Below are 25,808 nucleotides of genomic sequence, written 5' to 3' on the forward strand. Positions count from 1 at the left end.
CCTAAGAATATAATGTTGCACTCTATAGGATATTCACAGTACGTTGTAGACTAAAATAGAAGAAACTTTATTTCGCAAGGAAACTTTGGCTACATTGTGAATGAATCATTAAAATACAATAAGCTACATATATGGACTAAATCAGCATTTAATGTTTTGTAAAGCACTACGACAAGAGATAATTATGATTATAATTAAAGATCACATGCAACCAAAAAATCAAACATAATTAAAACACAATTATCACTAATTCATAATACAAAAAATGCATGGCTGATTAAAAAAAACAAGCACTCAAGTATAACGCAGCTTTTTATAGAGTGTTGTTAATTGCATGTGGTCACTGATTGTGTTGTGTTTTACTCTGCATGTGAGCTTTAAAGATGGATACAGGTTGGGATAAACGGATGGTAAGACCTGGGTGTTTGTTGATATCTTCATAGTAAGTCCCCATGGTCCCTAGTATGGTGATCTACCTTGAGTTGTTGGCAATTCATATTTATATATTGCATTGTCCTCTATTTTTAAACTGTTTCAGATTTAATCACTAGCCTTAAGTGGATATCTGTGATATACCAGCGGTTTTACTGTTCTTTGTCAACAGGGTTTTTGTTTCTAATTTTCTTGATCTACAATCTAAATATTACTTGTTCTTGTCACGATATGGCTGTTAACGTTAATGTTAACTCACTCACTCACTCACTCACTCACTAATATCGCCATATGCAGGAGACACCCTGGGGTAAAAAGTCAAATTCGATGGATAGAAAATAAAAATCGTGTAAAATTTGTCAGCTCGTAAAATAAGCCTTCCTCAGATATGAATACTTTTCTCTTTCTCATTTGAAAAATGACTGATTTCATCTCTGTAATATTCTCTAAGCTTGTTATGAATTATTTAACAGAGAGACAAGTCCTGCATTATTTGCAAACTTGTGTTCCTAATTATACCCATGGTTTCTACTTTCAGTTCTTGACGATCTTTAGCCAATTTTTATGTTGTTCTATCTTAACTCACTCACTCATGATCACGCCTAATAATGTATCATTGTATGTGCATTTTGGAAACCTCTGTTCCCACTTGCTGTTTGTTAGATACACCTAACTAAAATGACTGACGACATTACCTTTTTGGAGTAACACATACAAAGAATTATTGTATCCTCTGGAACTCCATTATCCCTGACTCACACCACTTTCAACTGCCTGTAACGAACTTCAACAAGATCTGTAGGATGACTTTAAGAACAGCCACAGCTAGTCCAGATACCGCATGCATAGGGAAGCTATCTTCCTGTCTCCATTAATATCTACATTTAGAGAAATAGAACATATGGCATATTGCAACAAAGTAAACTTCAACAGAAGGAAAACCTACTACCTTCCTGTCTCCATTAATATGTACAAATAGAGAAATCACATGGCATATTGCAACAAAGTAAAATTCAATAGAATGAAAACCTACTACCTTCCTGTTTCCATTAATATGTACAAATAGAGAAATTGAACATATGGCATATTGCATTGAAATAAAATACAATTCAATAGAATGAAAACCAAGAAAAGTTAAAACGTAAATACAGAGAATAAGTAAACATTAAGGGCTATATGCACATTTAAAAAATATGCGACGTTAGATTAACAAGACTGATAAAATACAAATGATGAAGTGAAGAAGGAAATTGATGATAAAGAGAAATTTGAAAGCCTTTCACCCGTATCCCACCTAAGTTTAACATTGAGGAAAACGTTATTGGGGATATTATTGAATATGTGTTTCAGTATGTCAAGATAAAATTAAAGAAACATGTTAAAAACTCATTATTACCAGGTCAGGAATATATATTCAAGTGATATAATTTGACTAAAATATTCAGGCAGAAGGCACGGAAATTAAGGGAAAATGTAACATTCATTCCAAAAAGCTTCATCTGTATGGAGAGAAATTACGTTCTCTCAAATGCTGGCAAAATTGATTATCCCCTATTTTCTTAATGGGTTGTGATAACCAGCTGTACACAGAAACTGTCCCTTGTCACAGATTAGCGTAGTTGCCAGCCGCCTCCTGCATAAGCCCACACTGACGACTGAAGTCATACAGCCACCGGACATCATCCTGCAACATCAACTATTCATAGAATTATTAACGCAAATCAAAACGTCCTGATCCCTAGCAATAATGGCAGACAGGAATATGTACGTATCAAGCCGTCGCTGTCATAAAGAGAGACTAACAGTAACTGATCCTGGTGGTAGAAAAAACTGTGGCATACCCCGGGAGCATGAGTCAAGCTTATAATATGTATCACTGTATAATGTGCAACGCGGAGGTAAACAGCAAGGTCATTCCACCTACAGATGGCATGCATGTGATCACCCTCGAATGGTTTGCGTACATTATCAAATTGTTAGCATGTGAAACCCCTATTTATATTCATCTGAATGAACTGGACAGGGTGAACTAATACTCTGGAAACACTGATGTGTGGATCTACGCGTCTTTACAATGGATATACCATCCCAGCGATGCGCGATATCAGTCAGAGAAAGGCATATATATTTTACAAACAGATTAACAAATAAAGCACAATCCTAGAATCCTAGGTGTATCACATATTATAACGAACGGTTGACATTGGCAGCTTCACACCATGATATCGAATGGCGGATGTTTATTCGATTGTAGCTTTGACGGATATAAACTGTTTCGGATTGCCACACTGGTAAGGATGATGTATTTTCCAAAATGGGTAACCCATGAGAAAAGTCCAGACGCTTTACAAGAGGTCTTACCAGTGCAACAATTTACATTAATTTCGAAGCAAATGTGTACCCTCGTCACATGAGGCTGGATTGAGGTTTCGCCACTATTCAGGCTTTGATAAGTTCATGGTTCAAGTTGTCAGATTCGGAGAAATGGCTGGTGACATATCGGTAGTGGTCCCTCTGAGAGGGTACGTAAGTTCCAGCAAATTGTAACCAAGTTTTACACGTAGTAGCTATATTATTATAAATTTTGGCTAAATTTATTCTCCATGGCCCCTTGTATGGTGATCTATTTTCAGTTGTTGGTGATCTATAGCTCGCCCTTTATTTATTGTGTCGACTTTATTGATTACAATGTTTTAATTTTACATGCTTGTTTTATATTCATATTTTTATAGTCTAGTATTTTCACTGTCCATCGTCAGCAGGTTTTACTGTTCCAGATGTTTTCATTTTATTAACTGAATCGTTCTCGTCTCGTCTAAAGTCCCTAGTATGGTGATCTACCTTCAGTTGTTAGCAACCTACAGCCCATTTTTATATTGTATTGTCCTCTATAGATAAACTGTTTTAGGTATAATTACTAGTTTTACAATCTTTTCTGTGATATTCTAGCTGTTTTACTGTCCTTTGTCGACATGTTTTTATAATGCGCATATATTCAATTTCAGTGTTATGTTCCCGTCATGATATGGCTGAAATATTGCCGATGTGACGTTAAATATTAACTCACTCACTCACTCACTCACTCACTCTCGTCTCAATATTGCCGATATGACGGTTAATATTTACTCACTCACTCATATCAGTACCGAGGGAGTGGGTCCTCGTTAACACGTGTTAGATTTGATCCGAAATGGAATATTGACATAGAGCTGGAATAGTGATGGCTGCGAGGTTATATACCCGACAATTTCAGTACCGGGGATAATATGGGAGTAGATACACACCCGTGTAAGATGAAAGCCAGGACAACTTTTGTGGAATGTCCTGACATGCCCGACGACGTCCACGCGATTATCTTCGAGGATGCCACAGAGAATGTTTCCCATGATGCCAAGAGACACAGCAATCGTTCGGTCAGCCTCTCTGAAAACACACAGCGACCTCTGTTAGCCTGTCTTCAACAATAATATTTTAGTTATACCCTTACAACGCTAACTCACATATGGCCTCTAAAAATCATATCGTTGACATGAAAATAAATTGTTTTAACAGTAGTATTTGATCTTGGGATGAATACATTTTGCCAAAAGTAAAATTAGAAAATGTTGTGTAGAATTTACCTGTGAAGCACAACAACAGGGTGTGGTTGACATGACAGGTGGTGGAGGTGGGCGTTGCCTAGAATTAGGTCCCCAAGGTCTTTGACAGAGACTGGGCCAGGTATCTGCAGCATCTTCACTGAGCGGGAGATTTTTGAGTTCTGTGACAGAAACCAAAACTTCTCAGTAGACTAAAGAAGAGAATCACATAGCGTACTTTGGTTTAAACCTCTTTCTTAAGATCAGTCTGACGGAAGATGACGCTGGTCCACATAAGTGCATATGCATGTAGAATATGAAATTAACATTACTTGTACATTTAGTATGAAATAAGCAAATTGTTGCGTTAGATATTTCCAACGTTTCTATTGTTGGGTGTATGTTTCTTTTTCTTTTATTTTTTTTTGTTTTGTTTCTTTTGACATTGCTTTGTTTGGGGTTTTTGTTGGTGGCGGTGGCGTTGGGATTTTTTCCACCGTTTTGAGGTTTTTTTTGTTTGTTTGATATTGTTTGCTTTTTTGGTTTATTTGTTTGTTTTGTTGTTGTTGTTGTTGGGGTGGAGGGTGGGGTGAGAGTTTGGGGAGCGTGGTAGTGGTGAGCCTTTTGTCGCAGAATATATACGAAATACAAATAGTTTAATGTATGGGCTGTCACCTTTGTTTTAAGTGTTAAATTCACAAGAACAACGCCTGAAGTAAGGTTGGTCTGACTGGTCGTTGTTACTGTCACATCACCATACTTCCTCTCCTCGTTCTCTTTTCCAGCAACATCTTCCTGGAAATTGAGGTTGACGATTGCTAATGGGGTTATATTGTCATATTAGCAAACAGTGAGATGAAATAAAGTACGGTGATTTACATATGTACACAAAACTGTATAATTTTTACAATATGTGCAACGTGGCATTCTTACTCCCCTGCAGTTACAAAGTAGGTGTGCAATGTCTGCATGTGGTTATGAAGGTTGGTGGGCTTGTTGTTTGACGCCACACTCAGCAATATTCCAGCCGCAAGGCGTCGGTCTGTAAATAATCGTGTCTGGACAAGACAATTCCATGGTCAAGAGCATGAGCATCGATCTACACAACTGTGACACAATGCCATGTGTCAGCCAAGTTAGCTATCCTGTCCACCCGATCCTCTTAGTCGCCTTTTACAACAAGCACGGGTTGCTAAAGACCCGGATCTTCATTGGTAATATGCTGTAAAGAACACCTTTGTAGAGAGGACACGGAGTTTTTATCTGTTATTATGTCAAATATGAACACCTTTTATTGGAACATGAACATATTTCTATATGAACATGAATACTGTTTTGTATGAACATTATTGTTAGAAATGAATACGTTAAATGCCATTATCAAACATGTTCAGGGCACATTTCTTTGGCATAGTCAGCAAAGGAAATGCAAGTGCGGTAAAACATACTTTCTTTCAAAAGTTCACACTATTGTAAATATAATCACTTCAGGCAACTGTTCTTAACTACATTTCTAAACTACAACAGTCCATACTGTTTTAAGGTACTGTTTACACATGAACAGGAGTATTGTAAAACATTTGTGACGCTGAAAGTATTACTGTTCAATAAATGATAAATGTCAGTGATAATTAGCAAGTTCTTTGCAAAACTTTACACCAAAACGCAGCTGTTTACCATGCACGATATTTGCACATGTTTTTCAGCAATTTGATGCATGATCCTATTGCAATTCATCTGCATATGTGTACCGTTGGTTCCCCCAAGTCAGTGGGGAAATCATTCTTCGATCTAACCATCTGGAACACATACCATACAGTGAACGTTTTCAGTGAGTCTAAACCTTTGAAAGGATGTATAGATACCTCCAGCGGGGTGACGATGACAATGTTGTGGACGTTGTTCTCTTCCACCAGCTTCCACAGCAGCTTCACCGACCCAGCTGGCGGGGCAACCACTTGAAGGTAGCCGCTCACATACGTCATAGACTAAAACAGGTGAATGAACGGAAAGGTAAAGTTGAATTTTTCAACGATATTCTTGATTTTTGTGAAACGTCTTAACCATAATAATTGATTATATCTGATAAAAAGTTCCGAACAGAAATATCGTAAGCCATGCTAATGTTTTGTTAGAGAAGACCTCTCGAGGGAATATTTGAATTCAGTTTAGTTGAAAAAGAGTTTTTAAAATACAGGAGATATAAAAGGATTATAAAACCGAATCACTAAATACTTTATCTCATTTACTTAAGAGCCTGCATATCTATATGCATTGTGTTTGGAAAATTCATTGACGGTTGATCTTGCGTGATCACCTGCGAGACTTGTTTGGTCTTGAAGCAGGCATGAACTTGGCATTATTTATGAAAGGAGAGGAGAGATAAACGTTTAAAAATTTCAGCAACCATTTCCACGATACTTGCAGGCTCAGATATGTTTATTATCACGCTCATTCCGTTTGTTTTCGTTTCACATAACACTGAATACAAAACACTTCAAACATCAGTTCCATAGATATAACTTCTTCGAGTGGCATTTTAGAACTTGGGAAGTAGAACAATCTTTATGAATATCAACTTTTTTATTCGTGAGAGCGACGTTTCTTTCGACGCTGCTTGACAACGGTACAAGAATCTGTACCGAAACATCGTGCTCACGAATAAAAGACGTTGTGATAACGGTACAAGAATCTGTACCGAAACATCGTGCTCACGAATAAAAGACGTTGTGACAACGGTACAAGAATCGTGCTCACGAATAAAAGACGTTCTTACAACGGTACATAAATCTGTACCGAAACATCGTGCTCACGAATAAAAGACGTTGTGACAACGGTACAAGAATCTGTACCGAAACATCGAGCTCACGAATAAAAGACGTTGTGACAACGGTACAAGAATCTGTACCGAAACATCGAGCTCACGAATAAAAGACGTTGTGACAACGGTACAAGAATCTGTACCGAAACATCGAGCTCACGAATAAAAGACGTTGTGACAACGGTACAAGAATCTGTACCGGAACATCGAGCTCACGAATAAAAGACGTTGTGACAACGGTACAAGAATCTGTACCGAAACATCGGGCTCACGAATAAAAGACGTTGCTACAACGGTACAAGAATCTGTACCGAAAAGTTTGTTCTATATTCTGCCCACCTACCGGCCCTACACGGACAATGAAGTCAGGATTACCATCCATCCACATCCTGTGTCGGTCGGGAGAATCTGCAACATTTAATGTTTCGATCATTCCATTAATACGTATTTTTTAACAAAATGTAAACCTTCACATTGCTCAAGATGTTTACATTGTCATCAATATTAAGTACATCATGTATCTACTTACCGTTGTTTTGTTGATTTGTAAGCATCTGCAACAAAATCGATCGTTTAATCAAATTTCATACATTGAATACATTTTTACGTGGAATTCTTTAAATGTGGACTGGATTATGGTGATTGGATGAGGCAATAAATAAATGTGACCAAAATGGACAAACAATCAGTTGATTGGCATCGGAAGTGTTATTATTTATTCAGGAAAAATACTGACAGAGAAGAAATAAACGCAGTGTTACCTTACATGGCGATATCAAACCATGACAAACGTTTGTACAAATGATGTCTTCATACTTTACGATTGGGCTAAATTGGCAGAACAACCTAAATGTCAACACTGTATAGAAGGTGGGTGAATTAGTGCATACAATTTTTGTAATTGCAACTTGAAAAATACACTGAATCTGGAGCACACATGGAGTCATAGATGACCCAAACAAGATTTCATATTCGACCAACAATCAGGTCTCGATACCTGCACTTGCTTGAATTTTTTGTTGGAAAGGGGACTGTGCTTGTTGTAAGAGGCGACTAACGGCATTGGGTGGTCAGGCTCGCTGACTCTGTTGACACATGTCATCGGTTCCTAATCGCACAGATCCATGCTCATGCCGTTGATCACTGAATTGTCTGGTCCTGACTCGATTATTTACAGACCGCCGGCAAATAGCTGGAATATTGCTGAGTGCGGCATAAAACTAAACTCACCAACTCACTCACCTTTGTGAAGTGAATGAGGAACCGTAACCAATCACATTTAACACGGTACATTTTCTGTACAATGTATGTAATGTACCGTATCTAAAAGAAAATTTACAAGGAAATCCCGCTCCAGCTACTGACACAGAACTAGGTATACTGATAAGTGAAAGGACGATGAAATTTGTTCTCAGAAGACAACCTCTGACATCTGACTGAAAGTCCTTCCGTCCACTTCACTGTCCATGCCACTGTTAAGATAACAATTGATGAAGCTGTCAACATCCATGCTAGTGTTGCCATATGTTGTCATCTCCAATAGGCAATGAAAGACGCACTGATACTGCTCCTGTCGGGTAAAATATAAGCCAGTTTTTAAAAATCTGATTGGGATTAAATTTAAGACACATTATTTCAATTTCAGTTAAAGTCCTTAACTTAGGCATAAACTTCCGTGTCTCAGCATACATGTAGCAAAATTTTAGTTAATATATAATTGTGATCTTAATGCGCGATAAAGAAAGGAATAAAGATATTCGGTTTGAAACGTATTGAAAACCTGAGACTAATGTGAAAAGCGTGTAACAACTGACCAGTTTGTTCAGCATGGTATGAAAGGCATATTTACCTCCATATCTTTCAAAATAGCTTTAACAAATTCGTGCATTGTGGCCGCATGGGTACTTATAGTAAGAAATGAAACTCCATCCACTTTGAAAGTAATCTCTGAAACACTATATACACATACAGATACATGCATATGTTAACGAAAAAGATACATTCACAAATTGAAGAGTATTCTAAACAACATAACAAATATTTAAAAATTGTATCAACATCAAAAGTAGCAGTCTTTCGTCCATCAGTGTGCAGACATCACACTTCACCTACCGGCGTCTGTATCATGTCCTTCCTCTGCTCCCTCATGGCTGACACATACCCTAGGACATCCACCACCCCCTCCCCTCGGGCCTGGTCTATCAGGGAGTCAACGGCGATGTAAGTGCCTGTTCGTCCAATACCAGCGCTGAAAGAATGCATACATAACTGAACCCTCTCAGTATGGACGTTCAGAGACTGGAAAGGCAGACGAAAGTGTCTGGACGTCCAATATCGAAACGTGGAGAGGCGATGAATATACAGTTAAGTTGATGCACTTCCTGCTCCAGAGCTAGTCCAAAGATGCCTGGATTCGAATGAAAACTATACGCCATGTTCTTTGTGCATTAAGTTACTCCAATTCACTTTCATTATGAGAAGATGAAAGGGAATGTACATGCAACCTAATATAGTTCACTGTTTTATACATATTATATCTGACTGTAGGAATTGTGAACTTATTCTACAAAAAAAAAATTTCCTTAGCGGTGTGTACTGTAGCTCTCAAAGGGAGATAATTCTGTTTTGTTTTCTCACGTTTTCGATTCGGACCTTCATTTCGATACTGCAGCACATAAAGGGTAAATTATCATTTTACACATGTCCAGTGATATAAGTTACATTTCCTTGCACTAGATATTCAATTTCTAACTTTGAAAGTGTAATTGTCATGGTAGAAGCATAGAAATTGTATTCATATGTGACACTGACTGCTTATACTTAAGCTGGATTTGATTGTATTGCAGTCAATCTACACATAGAATCTACTTTATGAAACCTAGAAACCAACACTGAGTAATCGATTGGAAATTAAATTGATTTATTCCAGGCCATTACTAAAGCATATATCTGAGCATATTGATCCTTCTGACGTTTCGAAGGTTTGCCTATCTGCAGTGGACGAGCAGTGGTCCGTGTATCGTTTTGATGGTTTGCATGCCTACAGTGAACGAGCAGTGGTCCGTGTGACCTCTTGATGTTTTGCTTATCTATGGTGAACGAGCAATGATCCGTTTATCGTTTTGATGGTTTGCATGCCTCTGGTTAACGAGCAGTCCGTGTGACCTTTTGATAATTTGCTTACCTACAGTGGACGAACAGTGGTCCGTGTGACGTTTTGATGGTTTGCTTACCAACAGTCAACAAGCAGTGGTCCGTGTGACGTTTTGATGATTTGCTTGCCAACAGTCAACAAGCAGTGGTCCGTGTGACGTTTAGATGATTTGCTTCCCTACAGTTAACGAGCAGTGTGACCTTTTGATGGTTTGCTTACCTACAGTGGACGAGAAGTGGTCCATGTGACCTTTTGATGGTTTGCTTACCAACAGTCAACGAGCAGTGGTCCATGTGACCTTTTGATGGTTTGCTTACCTAGCTATAGAGTTAACGAGCAGTGGTCTGTGTATCGGTTTGATGGTTTCCTTACCTACAGTGGACAAGCATTGGCCCGAGTGACGTTTTGATGATTTGCTTTCCTACAGTGGACGATCCGTGTGACCTTTTGATGGTTTGCCTACCTACAGTGGACAAGCAGGTGTCGGTCTGACGTTTTGATGGTTTGCCTACCCGCAGTGGACGAAAAGTGGCCCGTATGACGTTTTGATGATTGGGCCATATGTAGTGTTGCATACCTGCCGTGGACGAACAGTGGTCCCTCGGACGTTTTGACGTTTTGCCTACCTGCAGTGGACGAGCAGTGGCCCGTTTGACACAGCAGCTGTCTGTCTGACCATCCAGATGAAGTTGACCAGTGCAAGGGTGTCAGGTACACCGTGATCAGGCCAGGTTGTGAAGTGGAATTGGACAACAGATCGGCTTTCTGTTGTCTGTGGTAGAAACGTCAAGTATTCATAGTTCAACAAATAAACCGCAAATTGTACATTCATTCAAATTCACGCTTGCGTTTGTTTGAAAAACAATTCTCACATGCATCCAGATGAGCGATAAGCATGTAGCAAATCAACTTTAATCGTTAACACTGGGCTTAAATTTCACTTGGGACACTTGACGCTGACGTTTCTAGGAGCAGATTCTAGTATTAGCACATTCGTTCTATTACCAGTCAGGTGTTTGACAGCATGGTTATACAGGCAAATTCAGTGAATGAACGAGTTTTAGTTTTACACCGCTTTTAGCAATATTCCATCATTTCAGCGGGGGAGACCAGAAATAGGCTTCACACATTGTACCCATGTGGGGAATCAAACCCGGATTTTCGTCTGAACTAGCGAAAGGTTTAACCACTGGGCTACCCTACCGCCCCACACGCACGTTCCGACAACTGGTAGATATCTCGTACATATTTGGACCCTACGAATTCTTCGATTTGAGAGCCTAAAAATGATATTGTAATTGTCTAATCATGACAAAGTATCCTCTATGCGATTCTTCCAAGGTTTCAAGGCAGTATGCTATTTCTACAAAGATTTCGATCAGCTTCGAACGAATCCTGCTCGACAGATGTGTCGTCAATATAAATTTCAGTTAAACTTCAAAACATTTTATTGGAGGGATATGTGAGACAAATTCACATATGTGACGCATCAGTCACGCATGATTTTCAATGAAGTTTCCTTATCTTTTATTTTTACTTTATGTTTCCTTTGTTTTCAGTTGAACACTTGACTAACTTCAGTTGTTGGCGATCCATAATCTATTTCTAAATTGTTTCGTCCTATATAATTAAAGTATTTTAGATTTCATTAGTAGTTTTAAATATCTATCTGTGATATTCGGGTTAGTTTTACTGTCCTTGTCGACAGCTCTTTTAAATTACTGACCTTGTTTTTATAACTATAAGTCTCCAATATTGCCGGTGGGATGTAAATGTTTAACTCGCCCACTCACTTGACTGACGTTCCAGATTGTTTGTCACCTTTCAGAGATTACCTTCACAATAGTGATTCACAAATATTTGTTCATGAAGAAATGGAATTGTCAATTTAAATTGTGGAAGCTGTCTAAACCGGGACTCCTTGGGACTGAAGAAATATTCCGGATGAGACAAACTGATGGATTGTAGAGAAATGCACAAGCGATGGATGGGACTGAGATTTTATGCCGCTGTTGACAACCTGCCGTATTGGACAGATGCCGGTTTCGACAGCCTCCACTGTACTTACATCCATGGAAAGCGTGTTTTACACCTTTGTGTCTCTAAGCATCCAAGTCAAAGTATGATTGTAAATAAATAATCACTGACCTTTAGCCTGTGACTAGTAAATATCCATTCGGGTCAGTGAACCTCCAAAGTCACAGTTCCGAATTGTGTAATCATATCACTTTCTCCGACACGTTACGTTTTCATACACTTTTCATCGTGCACGATTATGTTCTAATGAAAATGCTAATCATATTAGCAGCTTGTGAAATCCTTTGCTTTGTTTTTACATTGAGGCTAGTGAATTATTTTGTGGGCTAGTAACTTTCAGCCAGACTGTCTAGCAAAATTTTGAAACTATTTAGCACACTGATCCATGACAATTATGACGTCATGCCGATACTTACTGTGCACGACGTGACCTTCAGATGTCTTACTGTAAAGTTGGCTCGGTTTTGTATGGTTCCAACTTCCACCCGGAAGAGACCAGTACTCAAGACGTCCTGGGACGGCCAGTACCGTTCACATTTCACCTGAAATTTATGCTGACAATGGCAAACACATTCTCACCAAACTTTTGTCCTTTTTAGGTTCTTCAGCATGTCCACCACACAATGTTTTGCCGTTTGGTCTCACGCAAGTTTAATTGTTTAAAATATTTTCGTAACAAAATCTATCTTTCAAATTTCAAATTCTTGCGTATAATTGTTGTAAATCATGCATGCTTGTATCTACCTTGCATCCTTCTACGAGACTAGTGAGCATGACAATCTGGCTGCAAGAACGCTCCCAGATCATCCTCCAGAAGTCTTCCACGGTCCTCTTTTTGGGGGCTACAAAACACGTTTGTATAAGCAGAGCGCTTCTGCACATGTCTGTTGTATTGTTTAAACTATTCTTGACACTACGCGTACATTGGAAATGACATTAATCGAAATGAGGAAGAAAATATCTAATACTTACTCCAACAGAAAAAAAACAACTCTATCATCGAGGTTCGGAACTAGCTTAGATGGGATTGGTGCACCCTCTACTTGCATGACTTCATGTTGCTTCTTAATAATTCTTCTTGTGCTGAATACATTCTTATATTTGGTGCTGTCTGTGTTTGTATTATGCCATTCTTCCTTGGCAGATATGTGTGCTTAGGATATAGGGTGTACACATGGGATAACCTAGCCCTACAATTCAATTATATTTACAGTAGGTACCCACCATTGTGTATCACGCCTCACATATAAAAAAATGTAAATCAACTCGTCACCCGCATATTATTAAAACAGGTAAATAGTTTTCTGCACACGCAGTTACGTCAAAGTACGAATAAATGCACACGGTCTACAAGACAATCGCTACTGTAGATAGATAAAATAAAACCTAGGAATTTCTATATCCATATGGATCGTTGGAAAGAGAGGGGAGAGGCGATGATCTACAGAGGAAGTACTTGAAGAAACATTTTAAAGTCAGAAAGCTACATCCATAAACAACGACATCCTTTTAATTTTAATTCATAAATATAGTTGATACGGGTGGCATTGTTTCATAACAAAGGTCAATTCTAACTTTAAATTGCATGTTCCTCTTAAGCATATATTTTCTGCTAGCTCTAGTTCACACCAGACCAAGCGTATAATGTAACGTATGTAAACGTACCTGACCTACGATCGTATACAACATACCTTGGGCGGCAATGTACTGTCTCCTTAGGTTAAAACTCTGGAACATAACGAGAAAACTGTGATTGGTTGTTGTTTTACGCCGCACTCAACAATATTCCAAAAGTAGGGCGGCATAATTAATATATGTAAATAATGTGTTTATGTATTCATGTGCTCTGGTCACCACCAACCAATATCTCCAAGGGTGAGTAGCACTTAAGATAGATTATTGCATGATACAAAATAAGAGCGAAAGTAAAAATATACGTCTCGCCGTTTTGGATTAGTGAGATGTTGCTTGAACTTGAAAAGAACCCCCACAACACCCCACCCCCACCCCATCCAACTCCCCTACGTGTATCAGACTGGCGTTGATGTAGTCAGATCCAGGGATGTTCGGGAGGCGAGTCAGGCGGATACGGTTGTAGTCATCTGGAACAAGAAGGGAGAAAGAGAGAATGTCTCACTGAACCATTACCAGAACATACTGGAACTCAACACATTCTGAAATACCGATGCACTCACTCACATGGATAGTATTCTCTGAACTTGTTCTTGCCATCGTTCTCAGGTTTCTGAGAGTCTTCATATGGTGCCGTGAACCCTGTAGGCAGCATCTGTGGGTGACAGAGGAGAAAAGTTTTGAGGGTTTGCATAGTTTGCTTCACGCTGCTAAATGACGACTCTCATGAAGTCATGGTGTCATGTATACCTGACGGATGTTCACTCCTCGATGCACTGAACTACATGATACACAGATATGTAACCCTTGGCGTATTGTCTTTGAAAAGAACACTATAACAACCAGAACCACCAAGTTCAGAAACTTACACCATGTTCCTTACGGAAACCATCCTTCTTTTGTTCGATTGAAGTTATCGTTGCTTCCAGCGCCTGCACAGAGATGACACTGGTGACGTCGTTACAGTAGACGTTGTTTGCGACTGCTACCTCCCCCGGGTCCGCGCGTTTCTCAGCCTCAGCAGGAATGTCTTCAATGTTTGAGGTTAAGTAAAAGTTGATGAGAATTTATTCGTGTCTGTGTCAGTCCGTTTAATTACATATTTGTCACTTTCTAACTTTCAAGGTCATGTAACACCCGGTCCAATGTAGTAAAACAAATAAGAACATGTATGCTAAATGCTTGCTTTTGGTGATCATCATCCCAGATAACGACATAATACATAGATAATAAAATGTAGATAAAACTAGAAGATACGATCCAGAGTTTTACCTGCTACAACTGGAGGTTGGTGTTCATCCAGTTGTATGGCACTCTCATTGTTCCGTGGATGATTTGAGTTCCTGTGCAACAGATAAATGTCCGTTATATAGAGTTTCATTGCTGGCAATGTCAGCTCGTTGGTATATGCTGATGCCAAACTAAAATTTACATTTGCTTATCATCTCAGTAGCCTGCTCTCAAGCCATCTGTCTAGCTAAAATGTTTTATATATAAGTATTCGTTTTACATGTATGTCTGTGATATTCTAGTAATTTTACCGTCCTTTGGCGACAGATGTTTTAATATATGCATACACTCTATTTAAATGTTAAATGTTTTCGTCACGATATGGCTGTGACATTGTCGATGTGACGTTAAATATTAACTCTCTCACTCACTCAAGCCATCTAAGACAGAGCCCCGCAACTTCACAATTCTGGGCAGTCTGAAGTTTTCATTCATTCGATACCAGCGTGCTAGCGTCTAAAGCGTACGTCATTTAAAGGTTTCCTTTGCTTGAATGAGTACAGACGCGGATTCATGAGGGTTGGAGCACATGAATAAGTACATACAAATGGCATGCCCTATTAACAACATATACCAACAACACAGAGATTATTCTTCATTTTCTTGTCGGTGTTGTATTGTAACTTTTCAGTAGTATTGAACACGTCGTTCGTGCCAAGGTGCGGCCTGTGTATGAAATACAAACCCTAAGTGCTGTGGAAAAGGAATATGACATTCGGAATAGATTTAGTGAGAACATTTCCTTCCCCCTGACTTATCATGCAGGATCACGTTCATCAATGTGTACCAATATTAATGCCATCAGTTAATGATGTAATGATACCTATTTACAACAAAAGATGTAATCAAAACAAGTTATAATATTCCGCAAATCGTGTCATCATGGTATAACTCAGCCACTGATATTAGCCCTCGTTGAGGGGGATATGGGTTGATGTACGCTGTTTGTTTATGTTACCTGGAACCAAGGAAGTCTGAAGGAACCTGGGACCAGTAGACACGGCGTTATCTTAAAGAACGCCTTAATAGGCAATTAACCTACACCGACAACGACAGACGAGAACAGCAAATTTAGAGTTATCTCCATTGTATCGATTTGCATTCGCAAAACACCCATAACCTCTGTACACCCCACGTGACCCAATTATTCGAAATAAAGAATTTATGGATTCCCACATTTCGGCATTCCAAGCGGATAACAGAAAATGTTACTCACTTGTAAGCGGAGTACATTGGAAAATATACAGAAGAGCGCTCAACCAATCAGAAAACCACATTTATGAGTTAGGTAAAATATTTATACCTAAGGAAGAACGTGTTGGATAACTACCCGAGAGAATAAGTTGATTGTAGTGAGGATAAAGAAACATGCACTCTGCATAACTGACCTTCTGCATACAAGCAGCATGGTGCACACAATCACTGTCACTAGAAGGCATGCTGTGCTTCCAACAATAATCATCATGAGAGATCCTGGAGTGAAAGTGCTTCCCGACACGGTGTCTTCTGTGAAAATATTTTTCTTTTTAAAATGTCGACCAGACAGAAAATTAGAGATTATCATTCATGTAGTAATATCTACACATTATCTACAGTGGACACAAGCAAAGGTAAAGACCAAATACCCAGAGCTGAATCAAAGACGGAACACATCTGTGGACCCGCTCATACGTGATTAGCTCAAATGGTATTTTACTGGTGCCCTTTTATGTAATTTCTATACAATGCAAAATATATCTGTTAGGTCGTTTCTGAGAGGATATGACACAAGGTACATAAAGAACGGAAATAGTGTGTGCCAAAACATTGTACCACTTGAACAGTCATCCCCATTCCAGCCACTTTTACAGCCTTCCGAACAATTTCCTGTCACAAAATGGCATGTGTCATTTGGTGTCTTGCAGTGGCGAGCGTCACATGACTCTTTGCACCCATCTCCGTATGTTCCATTTGCACAGGCTGAAAGAAACAGTTCCTGGTATTATCATTTGGCCTCAGTTTTTGGTGAAGTACAGCCGAGTGTTTATATTGCATTTTCCTGCATTGTAATAGATGTTTTAATGCTTACATTCTAGTTTATACTTTCTATCTGTGATAACCTAATTGTTTTACCGTGCTTTGCAACTGGTGACAGATTTCACGAAATATTTTCACGAACTTATTTTTATTATTAAAGTAACTCACTGTAAGAAACATCGTTTATAATAACCATACGCACTATCATGGCTCACAAGGGACCAGCATTATAACCACTTCTGTGAATAGTATCTAGAGGCGAGATCAGAATTATATTTGTGCTGTTAATCATGTTTAGTTTTTCCATGCAGGATTTCTAAACATGTTTAAAATTTACCTTCTAAACAATCAGTTCCAGCCCAGCCACTTGTGCAGCCATCGGGACAATTTCCTGTCACCCGATCACATGTTCCATTTTGTGTCTTGCAGTGACGACTTGCACATTCTTTGTTGCAGCCGTCTCCGTAGGTTCCAGGGTTACAGACTGAAAGAAAGTGTACACATTTTACTACGTGGTTTGCTGTAAATCGGCATCATGATAGCAAACATCAAATACTTCTTTATAAGAGTACACATTTTATTCCGTGGCTAACTGTGTGGGGCGCGGTGGGTAACCTGGCTAAAACACCAGGCAACTGATCCAGTTTGAGGTGTCAGGATGAAGTCTACCCGTGACCAGGTGTAAAAACCTTGGGGCTAAGTGTGGAGACTCTTTCAGTGTTGTTACAACTCCTAGTATATCCTACACAATCCAGTGCACTTGAATCAAACCACTAACCCGTTGGTATATGACCAGATGATGACCACATGTCTTTGTGCAAACACCTAGTGCCGGATACAGCAACGTACAGTGACCTTGGACAAAGAGCTGTGACTGTATGTCCCAGTCTACCCAAATGTGAAAGGGTACCCCGTTAGGATGAGAACGCCAGAATAAACTCGGTGCGCCTAGAGGCTGCAAGAGTTTGTCAGTTGACACTGATGGCAAGATGTACCGTTATGATTGACATCAACTGATTGAGGGGGGAAATACCAGCGCTTTGCGCAAGCAGTAGTTGCGTGGATGTGTGCACTATATGAATATGCGATGATGATCACTATCATTATGATGATGTTCATGATGGTCATGATGATGTATCTGCAAACATCATAGCTAGCATCAAATGCCTCTTTGTAAGTTGGACCAAACGCCAATTTGAACATGACGTGATTGATGAGACAGGTGATGCAGTTTCAGACCATTTATAACTTTGTGGACCCCTATTTGCTAACGCACTAATAACGACCACCCCGCATACGTGATTAGCTCAAATGGTATTTTACTGGTGCCCTTTTATCTATTTCCTTCAGGTACAATGTAAAACATATCTGTTACGTCGTTTCCGAGAGGATATGACACAAGGTACATAAAGAACGGAAATAGTGTTTGCCAAAACATTGTACCACTTGAACAGTCATCCCCATTCCAGCCACTTTTACAGCCTTCCGAACAATTTCCTGTCACAAAATGGCATGTGTCATTTGGCGTCTTGCAGTGGCGAGCGTCACATGACTCTTTGCACCCATCTCCGTATGTTCCATTTGCACAGGCTGAAAGAAACAGTTCCTGGTATTATCATTTGGCCTCAGTTTTTGGTGAAGTACAGCCGAGTGTTTATATTGCATTTTCCTGCATTGTAATAGATGTTTTAATGCTTACATTCTAGTTTATACTTTTTATCTGTGATAACCTAATTGTTTTACCGTGCTTTGCAACTGATGACAGATTTCACGAAATATTTTCACGAACTTATTTTTATTATTAAAGTAACTCACTGTAAGAAACATCGTTTATAATAACCATACGCACTATCATGGCTCACAAGGGACCAGCATTATAACCACTTCTGTGTATAGTATCTAGAGGCGAGATCAGAATTATATTTGTGCTGTTAATCATGTTTAGTTTTTCCATGCAGGATTTCTAAACATGTTTAAAATTTACCTTCTAAACAATCAGTTCCAGCCCAGCCACTTGTGCAGCCATCGGGACAATTTCCTGTCACCCGATCACATGTTCCATTTTGTGTCTTGCAGTGACGACTTGCACATTCTTTGTTGCAGCCGTCTCCGTAGGTTCCAGGGTTACAGACTGAAAGAAAGTGTACACATTTTACTACGTGGTTTGCTGTAAATCGGCATCATGATAGCAAACATCAAATACTTCTTTATAAGAGTACACATTTTATTCCGTGGCTAACTGTGTGGGGCGCGGTGGGTAACCTGGCTAAAACACCAGGCAACTGATCCCGTTTAAGGTGTCAGGATGAAGTCTACCCGTGACCAGGTGTAAAAACCTTGGGGCTAAGTGTGGAGACTCTTTCAGTGTTGTTACAACTCCTAGTATATCCTACACAATCCAGTGCACTTGAATCAAACCACTAACCCGTTGGTATATGACCAGATGATGACCACATGTCTTTGTGCAAACACCTAGTGCCGGATACAGCAACGTACAGTGACCTTGGACAAAGAGCTGTGACTGTATGTCCCAGTCTACCCAAATGTGAAAGGGTACCCCGTTAGGATGAGAACGCCAGAATAAACTCGGTGCGCCTAGAGGCTGCAAGAGTTTGTCAGTTGACACTGATGGCAAGATGTACCGTTATGATTGACATCAACTGATTGAGGGGGGAAATACCAGCGCCTTGCGCAAGCAGTAGTAGAGTGAATGTGTGCACTATATGAATATGCGATGATGATCACTATCATTATGATGATGTTCATGATGGTCATGATGATGTATCTGCAAACATCATAGCTAGCATCAAATGCCTCTTTGTAAGTTGGACCAAACGCCAATTTGAACATGACGTGATGCAGTTTCAGACCATTTACAACTTTGGTGCAGGAACCTCGACACATACTCTTGTCGAACCAGGTGGGATTCAAACCCACGATCACCCGTTTCCAGTGTACCTTAGGGACGCAACACCATGACGAAAATTACAATAACGGGAGTATCCGTGCAGGGTCTCCATGTAAAGAATCTTATAGGAAATAGCACGATACAGATTACAAAATATAGATACTACTACTAGGCAGGTCAACTCCATGACGAATATTGCAATCACTGGAGTACGTGTCCGGTCCCAATGTAAAGTAGCTTACAGAGAATAGCACAATACAGGTCACAAAATATAACTACTATTGTTCAAACAACCCAAGACTGACTTACACAGTTCTCCGAAACTATCTTACAACACTAGTGTGATGATCTACCTTCACTTGTTGGTGATCTATAGCTCGTTTTTTTTGTACTGTCTATACTGATCTACGTTTACGATGGGGTACTAGTTTAAACTTTTAAGGCTGTGATACTCTAGTATTTGTACTGTATTCGATGAGAGGTTTTGACGTCCTAAATCTATTGATTTTAATATTGATGTGAATTACCGATGTGACGCTACATATTGACTCAGTCACTCGCTCACTATCTTACCCTGCAAACAATCAGAACCCCTCCAGCCGATTTCACAGCCTCTGGAACACTTCCCTGTCGCATGATAGCTTCAGCAATTCCATGAACTGTATTATCTGTATCATGATACTGTATTATTAAACTATGTACAACTATGGAAGCATATGCTATGAATACGAGACGGCTGTTCAAACTACTTCTTCAGTATTTTTTTCTGTTTTTGTTTCAGTATTTACACGTGTATCTTACCAAGTACACAATCTTTCCCTTTCCAGCCATTTGCACAGCCTTTAGGGCAACTCCCTGTCTCAGGATTACATGTCTGACTTGATGTCTTGCAGTGACGAGTGGCACAGGATTTGGTGCAGTTAGTTCCGTAGGTTTCAGCTGTACATGCTGTAGTAGAAATGTTACATGTTAAACGCGACGATGGTGAGTCCACAAGGGCTTTCCACAAACACTGTCCCACCTTGAATGATTCCAAAAAAGATCAAATAATGTTAATTACTGTGATGCCACTGACACGATGTCTCTGTGGACAATGAGATAATGGAATATATATCATATCGATAAAGTTCAAGTAACATATTATACAACCATACACTAAACAAAGGGAGGCACAAGGCATGTTAACGCCACTGATTTTCACTGTTATATAGCCTGATAGGAAAAAGGAATCTGTGTGGAGATTTCGTTATTATTGCTTTTAGTTTTTAATTTATGCAGATCTACTTTTGATGGAGAAACTGCCGGTCTTGTTTGCTTATTGACCCATACGAATAGCAATGGTACTATTGATAAGGATATATTTTGTTATATTGGTTATGATACTACAAACAACTACCCTTGGTATATACTTGCGAGTTCACCAATATAACCACACACTTGTCATCTCCGTCGTAACAAGGGTTCACGTCTTGTTGCAGTTGCTACCACAAACAACAATATCTGAGTAATATTCGTTATATATTTTGCCTGTAATTTTTTTTCTGTGCATACTTAAATATGTTATTTTTCGTCGTTGGGCTATTTATCACGAGTAGCTATTTCAGATTTCAGACAAATTTAATGCCCAGCTCATGCATTGGAGTATTTTAATATTAACCCGAAACATGAACATAAGCCACCATTAATTACTACCAAATTACGATTACTTTATAGCATGGTGGATTAGAATGAATTTTCTTATCCAGTTTTTTAAGTTTCTCAAAAAAACAAACAACTTACTCCACACTTCAACTTCAACGAAGTCCAAGACAGCTCCCTTCCCGTCATTATCTGTCTCTGTGTAGACAGTCAGGAAGCGCCAGATCCCATAACAGATCGTATTCAGAATATCAGGAATGTTCCAGCCATCACGACGCCCTGTTACATTGTAACAGAGCATTGCTTCTCCGCGACCAGATGAGTTTGTAGATGATGTGTAGAGCAGAACGCCATTGCGCCTACGTTTGTCTGAAACAGATTTGGTTTCTTTAACTATATCGTCACGTACTTTACCTCATATAGGATGTATCTGTCTATCAAACATTCTGTTCCTCCCAACTTACTTTGGCTTGTCTGCTACCACTTCCCAGAGAGTATGGGAGATCACACATATTTTACCACTTACGGATACAGATTCGAGCTGTGGAACTTCACGTATAATCAGTTTTGACACAATTTAAAATTATCAGATTTCTTCGTTGCACAAAACTGGCAAATATTGCCTATGAAAGAATGGACAGTTGCACGTCCAGCTGTTATACATTGTACCTGTAGAATTAGGGGGCAGTGGTTAGCTATATCCAAACGTGCTAATTTCAGCCAGAATGATCTGGAAAGAGGTACAATGACCAAATTCTAGAATGATCTGCTTTCGAGACTATTGTGCAGTCATCTAGCTTTTCTCTTGATTATCTATAAAGGGAGCGAGTTCTCGGACCTTATCTCACATACATCTCAAGCCACAAGTAGACCAGCATTGCATTTTGTTTGATCGTTCGCTACTCTGACCGACTATTTCTTTCACGTTATAGTCATAATATGTTTGTTCTTTTAAATTTTGGCTAAATCTTACTATCATCGCCAGCGGCTGAAGGGGTGGTGTAAATCAAGCTGGGGTCCATGCAGGTAGCAAAAGTATTGTATGTCCCCATGGTCCCTAGTATTGTGATCTTCTTTTAGTTGCTGTGATGTATAGCCCGTGTTTCTTGCTGTTTAGGCCAAATAGTGCTATCAGTTAACCTTTTTCACACTAGGTTTCATTGTAACTATGATATTCTGGCTGTTTCACTGCCCTGTGACGACTAGTTTCTACAATACACACATATTCCATGTCAAACATGTTCTCGTCACCATGTGGCTGAAACATTGCCGACGTGACGTTAAATATTAATTCACTCACTCATCTGATTCCTGGCTAATGTTTTGATTTTAACGTAGTAATGTACACGTAACACTTACCACGTCAATTTAGGATGTGGTGAAATTCTAGAGACTAGCATGACACATGGTACTGGTAAGCAAACCGGAATTTTTGGCAGCACCCAGGACGTTTAATTGGATGGCTTCATAGTTCACTAGCAATTCGTTGCTTCAGAGTTTATGAGAAACTACAGAAACATGCAGGGCACATCGCTTGAGTACATATAGGAGATGAAACTAACAGAAATAATTCCAACGCAAGCAGACGTAGATACCTGAGGTGCAAGTTAGTAATGAATGTGAATATTCTCGTTGCTTCTATCTGCTAACAGAAATGTCACACTCGGTCTGTGTTTGGGGACGTATGTGAGTATGTCCACAACAGATAGACTAGACACTTGTCATGTGAATGGCGTGAGAATGCAATTTGACCAAGAGAAGGAGTTTTGTGATGGTTTCAGAAGAGCACTTTCGTTCTCATAGATGTCTTTATCACTGACCTAGATGTTTTTATATTCCATACTGTCATACTGTACTTGTACTGCCAGATTATGGGATTGTGCATAGCTGCTTGTTTCCAAAAGTTCATGGATTGATTTGGAAACCTAGTTAATTACATAAAAGTTATTTGTAAACATTTCACACTGAATTAATTTGTGTATGGGTTAATTTGATTCCTCAAATTTGGAATTCGACATGTAGCATCGGATTTCTTTTCAGTCTAAACTGAAATAGTGAGTGAGTTTTACGCCTCATTCAGCGATATTCCAGCTATATGGCAGCGCTCTGTGAATAATCGAATCTGGACCAGACAACCCAGGGTTCAGCAGCATGAGCATCGATCTACGCAACTCGGATACGATGACGTGTCAACCCAGTCAGCGAGTCTGACCATCCGAAGCAGTTAGTCACCTCTTAAGGCAAGCATAGGCTGCTGAATACCTCGGATCTTCATGAGTACATAGCAGTTGCCATACACCTTTTTAAAAAAACAAACAAAACATTTTCTTACTATTACTGTCGGAATGTTTCTTACTGAAATGATTCTAATAGAAAGATTTGTTTGCAGCTGTTTGACATTTTGCTGTTGTTGCCTGAAATCATATCATATCTCACATATGATTTGGTCGAACTACTCCTGTACGAGCACGTCATGTCCAGCCTTTGCCTTTTTCACAATTTAGCTCCCTCTTGAAGTAAATTATGCAACAGTCTTGTGCTGTTCTTGTTTCAGTCTAAAAAGGCTATAATTTAAGTGAAAGGCCAGAAAGTAAGATGTTGAGACCAGCCCCGGACCCAACAACAATAACGACACGTCTCTTTAGTCATTGTCAGCATATCATGTTTGAAGTCTGGATATGCATTCGTTATTTTAACTTCAAAATGAGTCGGCAAATATTGCCACTGTTAATTTTGATGATATGTGATAATGCTTACAGTTTGTTCTAAAATAGAGTCTGACCAATGGCGATTGAACTTCGCTCTCCAGATCCACTTTCCACCAAGCCTTGCGTTCACGTCCCCGTGTGTGGGCCGAGAACCAATGACTGTTTGCGCTTGTTTCACCATCTACAGCTTTACTGGCAACCAGTCGGTGATCCCAAGTTGAGCTCATCCATGCTTGTTTTTTCAGTGCAGCGTTCATCCATTCACTATCTGAAACAGTGAGTCACTGTCTGCGATTTCTGATGATCGGTTGTCATGTGTCAGTGTTATTGATTAAGTGGTACAGCTGTATTTCTCTGCTTCAAATGAAATGTTACATAGTGTGCCGGAAGAGATACTTCATGTCATATCATTTCACTTTGAATCTCACAAAAAATACAGTATTTGTGTGAACATAAGATTTTCTACCTGGATTCCCAGTCTAGGCGTATTTTGGAAACTTAATATGTGTTGATGTTAATGAATGAATATTATAGCTTGATATTATGATTCATCATGAGTGTCGTTTCGTTGTAATAAAAAACGGAAACTATTCTATTATCTTCTCCTGGATTTGAATGTGAAAATAAATCATCGCAATTGATATTAGAAAGTATCTTACGTCAGCCACGTGCAGGTAAAATATAAAGGTGTTTTGACCAAAGAAAAAAGAGACTGCTACACACTATATACTTTATAACAGCTAAAACATGGTAAACTGTAACACATCATACAACAAACGATGCTTCAAAGTGTGTTATTGCCAACAGATGTCGATCACGGAAGAACAATCTCTTGTTCATCATATGTAACTCAGACCGGCATGAACCCTTGGCCAAAATAATCCCATGAACAACTGCACCCCAACGCTGGAGAGGGCACTCGACGTCAAACGTAGATATACTTTGTTGTCATTATGGCAGCATTTTGAGACATGTCAAATGTGTTCTTACCACATTATATTCAGAGCTATTACTATAGGAACCTATGTATGGTGTATATCATACATACTATATACCAAGTACTAAGAGCTTCCATGAAGCGAATTTCCAAAGTTTGGACAGGATAAACTTACCTGCAATGAGAAAGACACTTGATGTGAGAAACAGAATGCACTGCAACACGGGCGACATGCTGCCATGTGCAGCTGACACAACAAACTAACACACTGACCAGGATGTACATACATGCATTCAGATATACGACACAAGTACTTCTTGAATGTCACTACACTGATCGAATGGCACAGAAGTAACATGGGTTCTTGTTTTCTGTTTTCCTTTTACGTGTTTAGTTTTACTTTTTGCTACTTTGTTCTTGTTATGTTTTGTTTTTGTGTTGTGTTGTTGTTTTGTGGGTTTTATTAGTTTTTTTTTGTTTTGGTTTGTTTTTTTTTCGGGGTGTGTGTGTTTCGTCTTTTGTTTTTTGTTGATTTTTGTGTGTGGTGGTGGTGGTGTTGTGTTTGTTGTTGTTGTTGTTGTTGTTGTTGTTGTTGTTGTTGTTGTTGTTGTTTTACGTATGCAAGGCATTTTCATTCAAAATCTAAGATTAGCCTAG

General features: G+C 39.2%; 1 protein-coding gene across 1 annotated transcript; it reads right to left on the bottom strand.

Annotated features, from left to right (window-relative positions):
• Positions 1-2,035: 2,035 nt before the first annotated feature.
• On the bottom strand, positions 2,036-25,384 carry LOC137291276 (receptor-type tyrosine-protein phosphatase epsilon-like). Its single transcript, XM_067822578.1, has 25 exons — positions 25,327-25,384; positions 24,264-24,482; positions 21,648-21,875; positions 18,945-19,091; positions 18,404-18,550; positions 17,298-17,444; positions 16,757-16,903; positions 16,333-16,450; positions 14,927-14,997; positions 14,524-14,684; positions 14,222-14,309; positions 14,048-14,124; positions 13,714-13,750; positions 12,767-12,864; positions 12,439-12,564; positions 10,612-10,757; positions 8,944-9,079; positions 8,255-8,401; positions 7,361-7,385; positions 7,175-7,239; positions 5,876-5,998; positions 4,686-4,805; positions 4,053-4,192; positions 3,717-3,855; positions 2,036-2,116 (listed from the first exon to the last, which is right to left on the bottom strand). Exons 1-25 carry the CDS (start codon positions 25,382-25,384, stop codon positions 2,036-2,038), a joined length of 2,991 nt encoding a protein of 996 aa, XP_067678679.1.
• Between the last annotated feature and the right edge of the window lie 424 nt (positions 25,385-25,808).

Source organism: Haliotis asinina, chromosome 7 (genome assembly GCF_037392515.1).
Source record: "Haliotis asinina isolate JCU_RB_2024 chromosome 7, JCU_Hal_asi_v2, whole genome shotgun sequence".
Taxonomy (NCBI): domain Eukaryota; kingdom Metazoa; phylum Mollusca; class Gastropoda; order Lepetellida; family Haliotidae; genus Haliotis; species Haliotis asinina.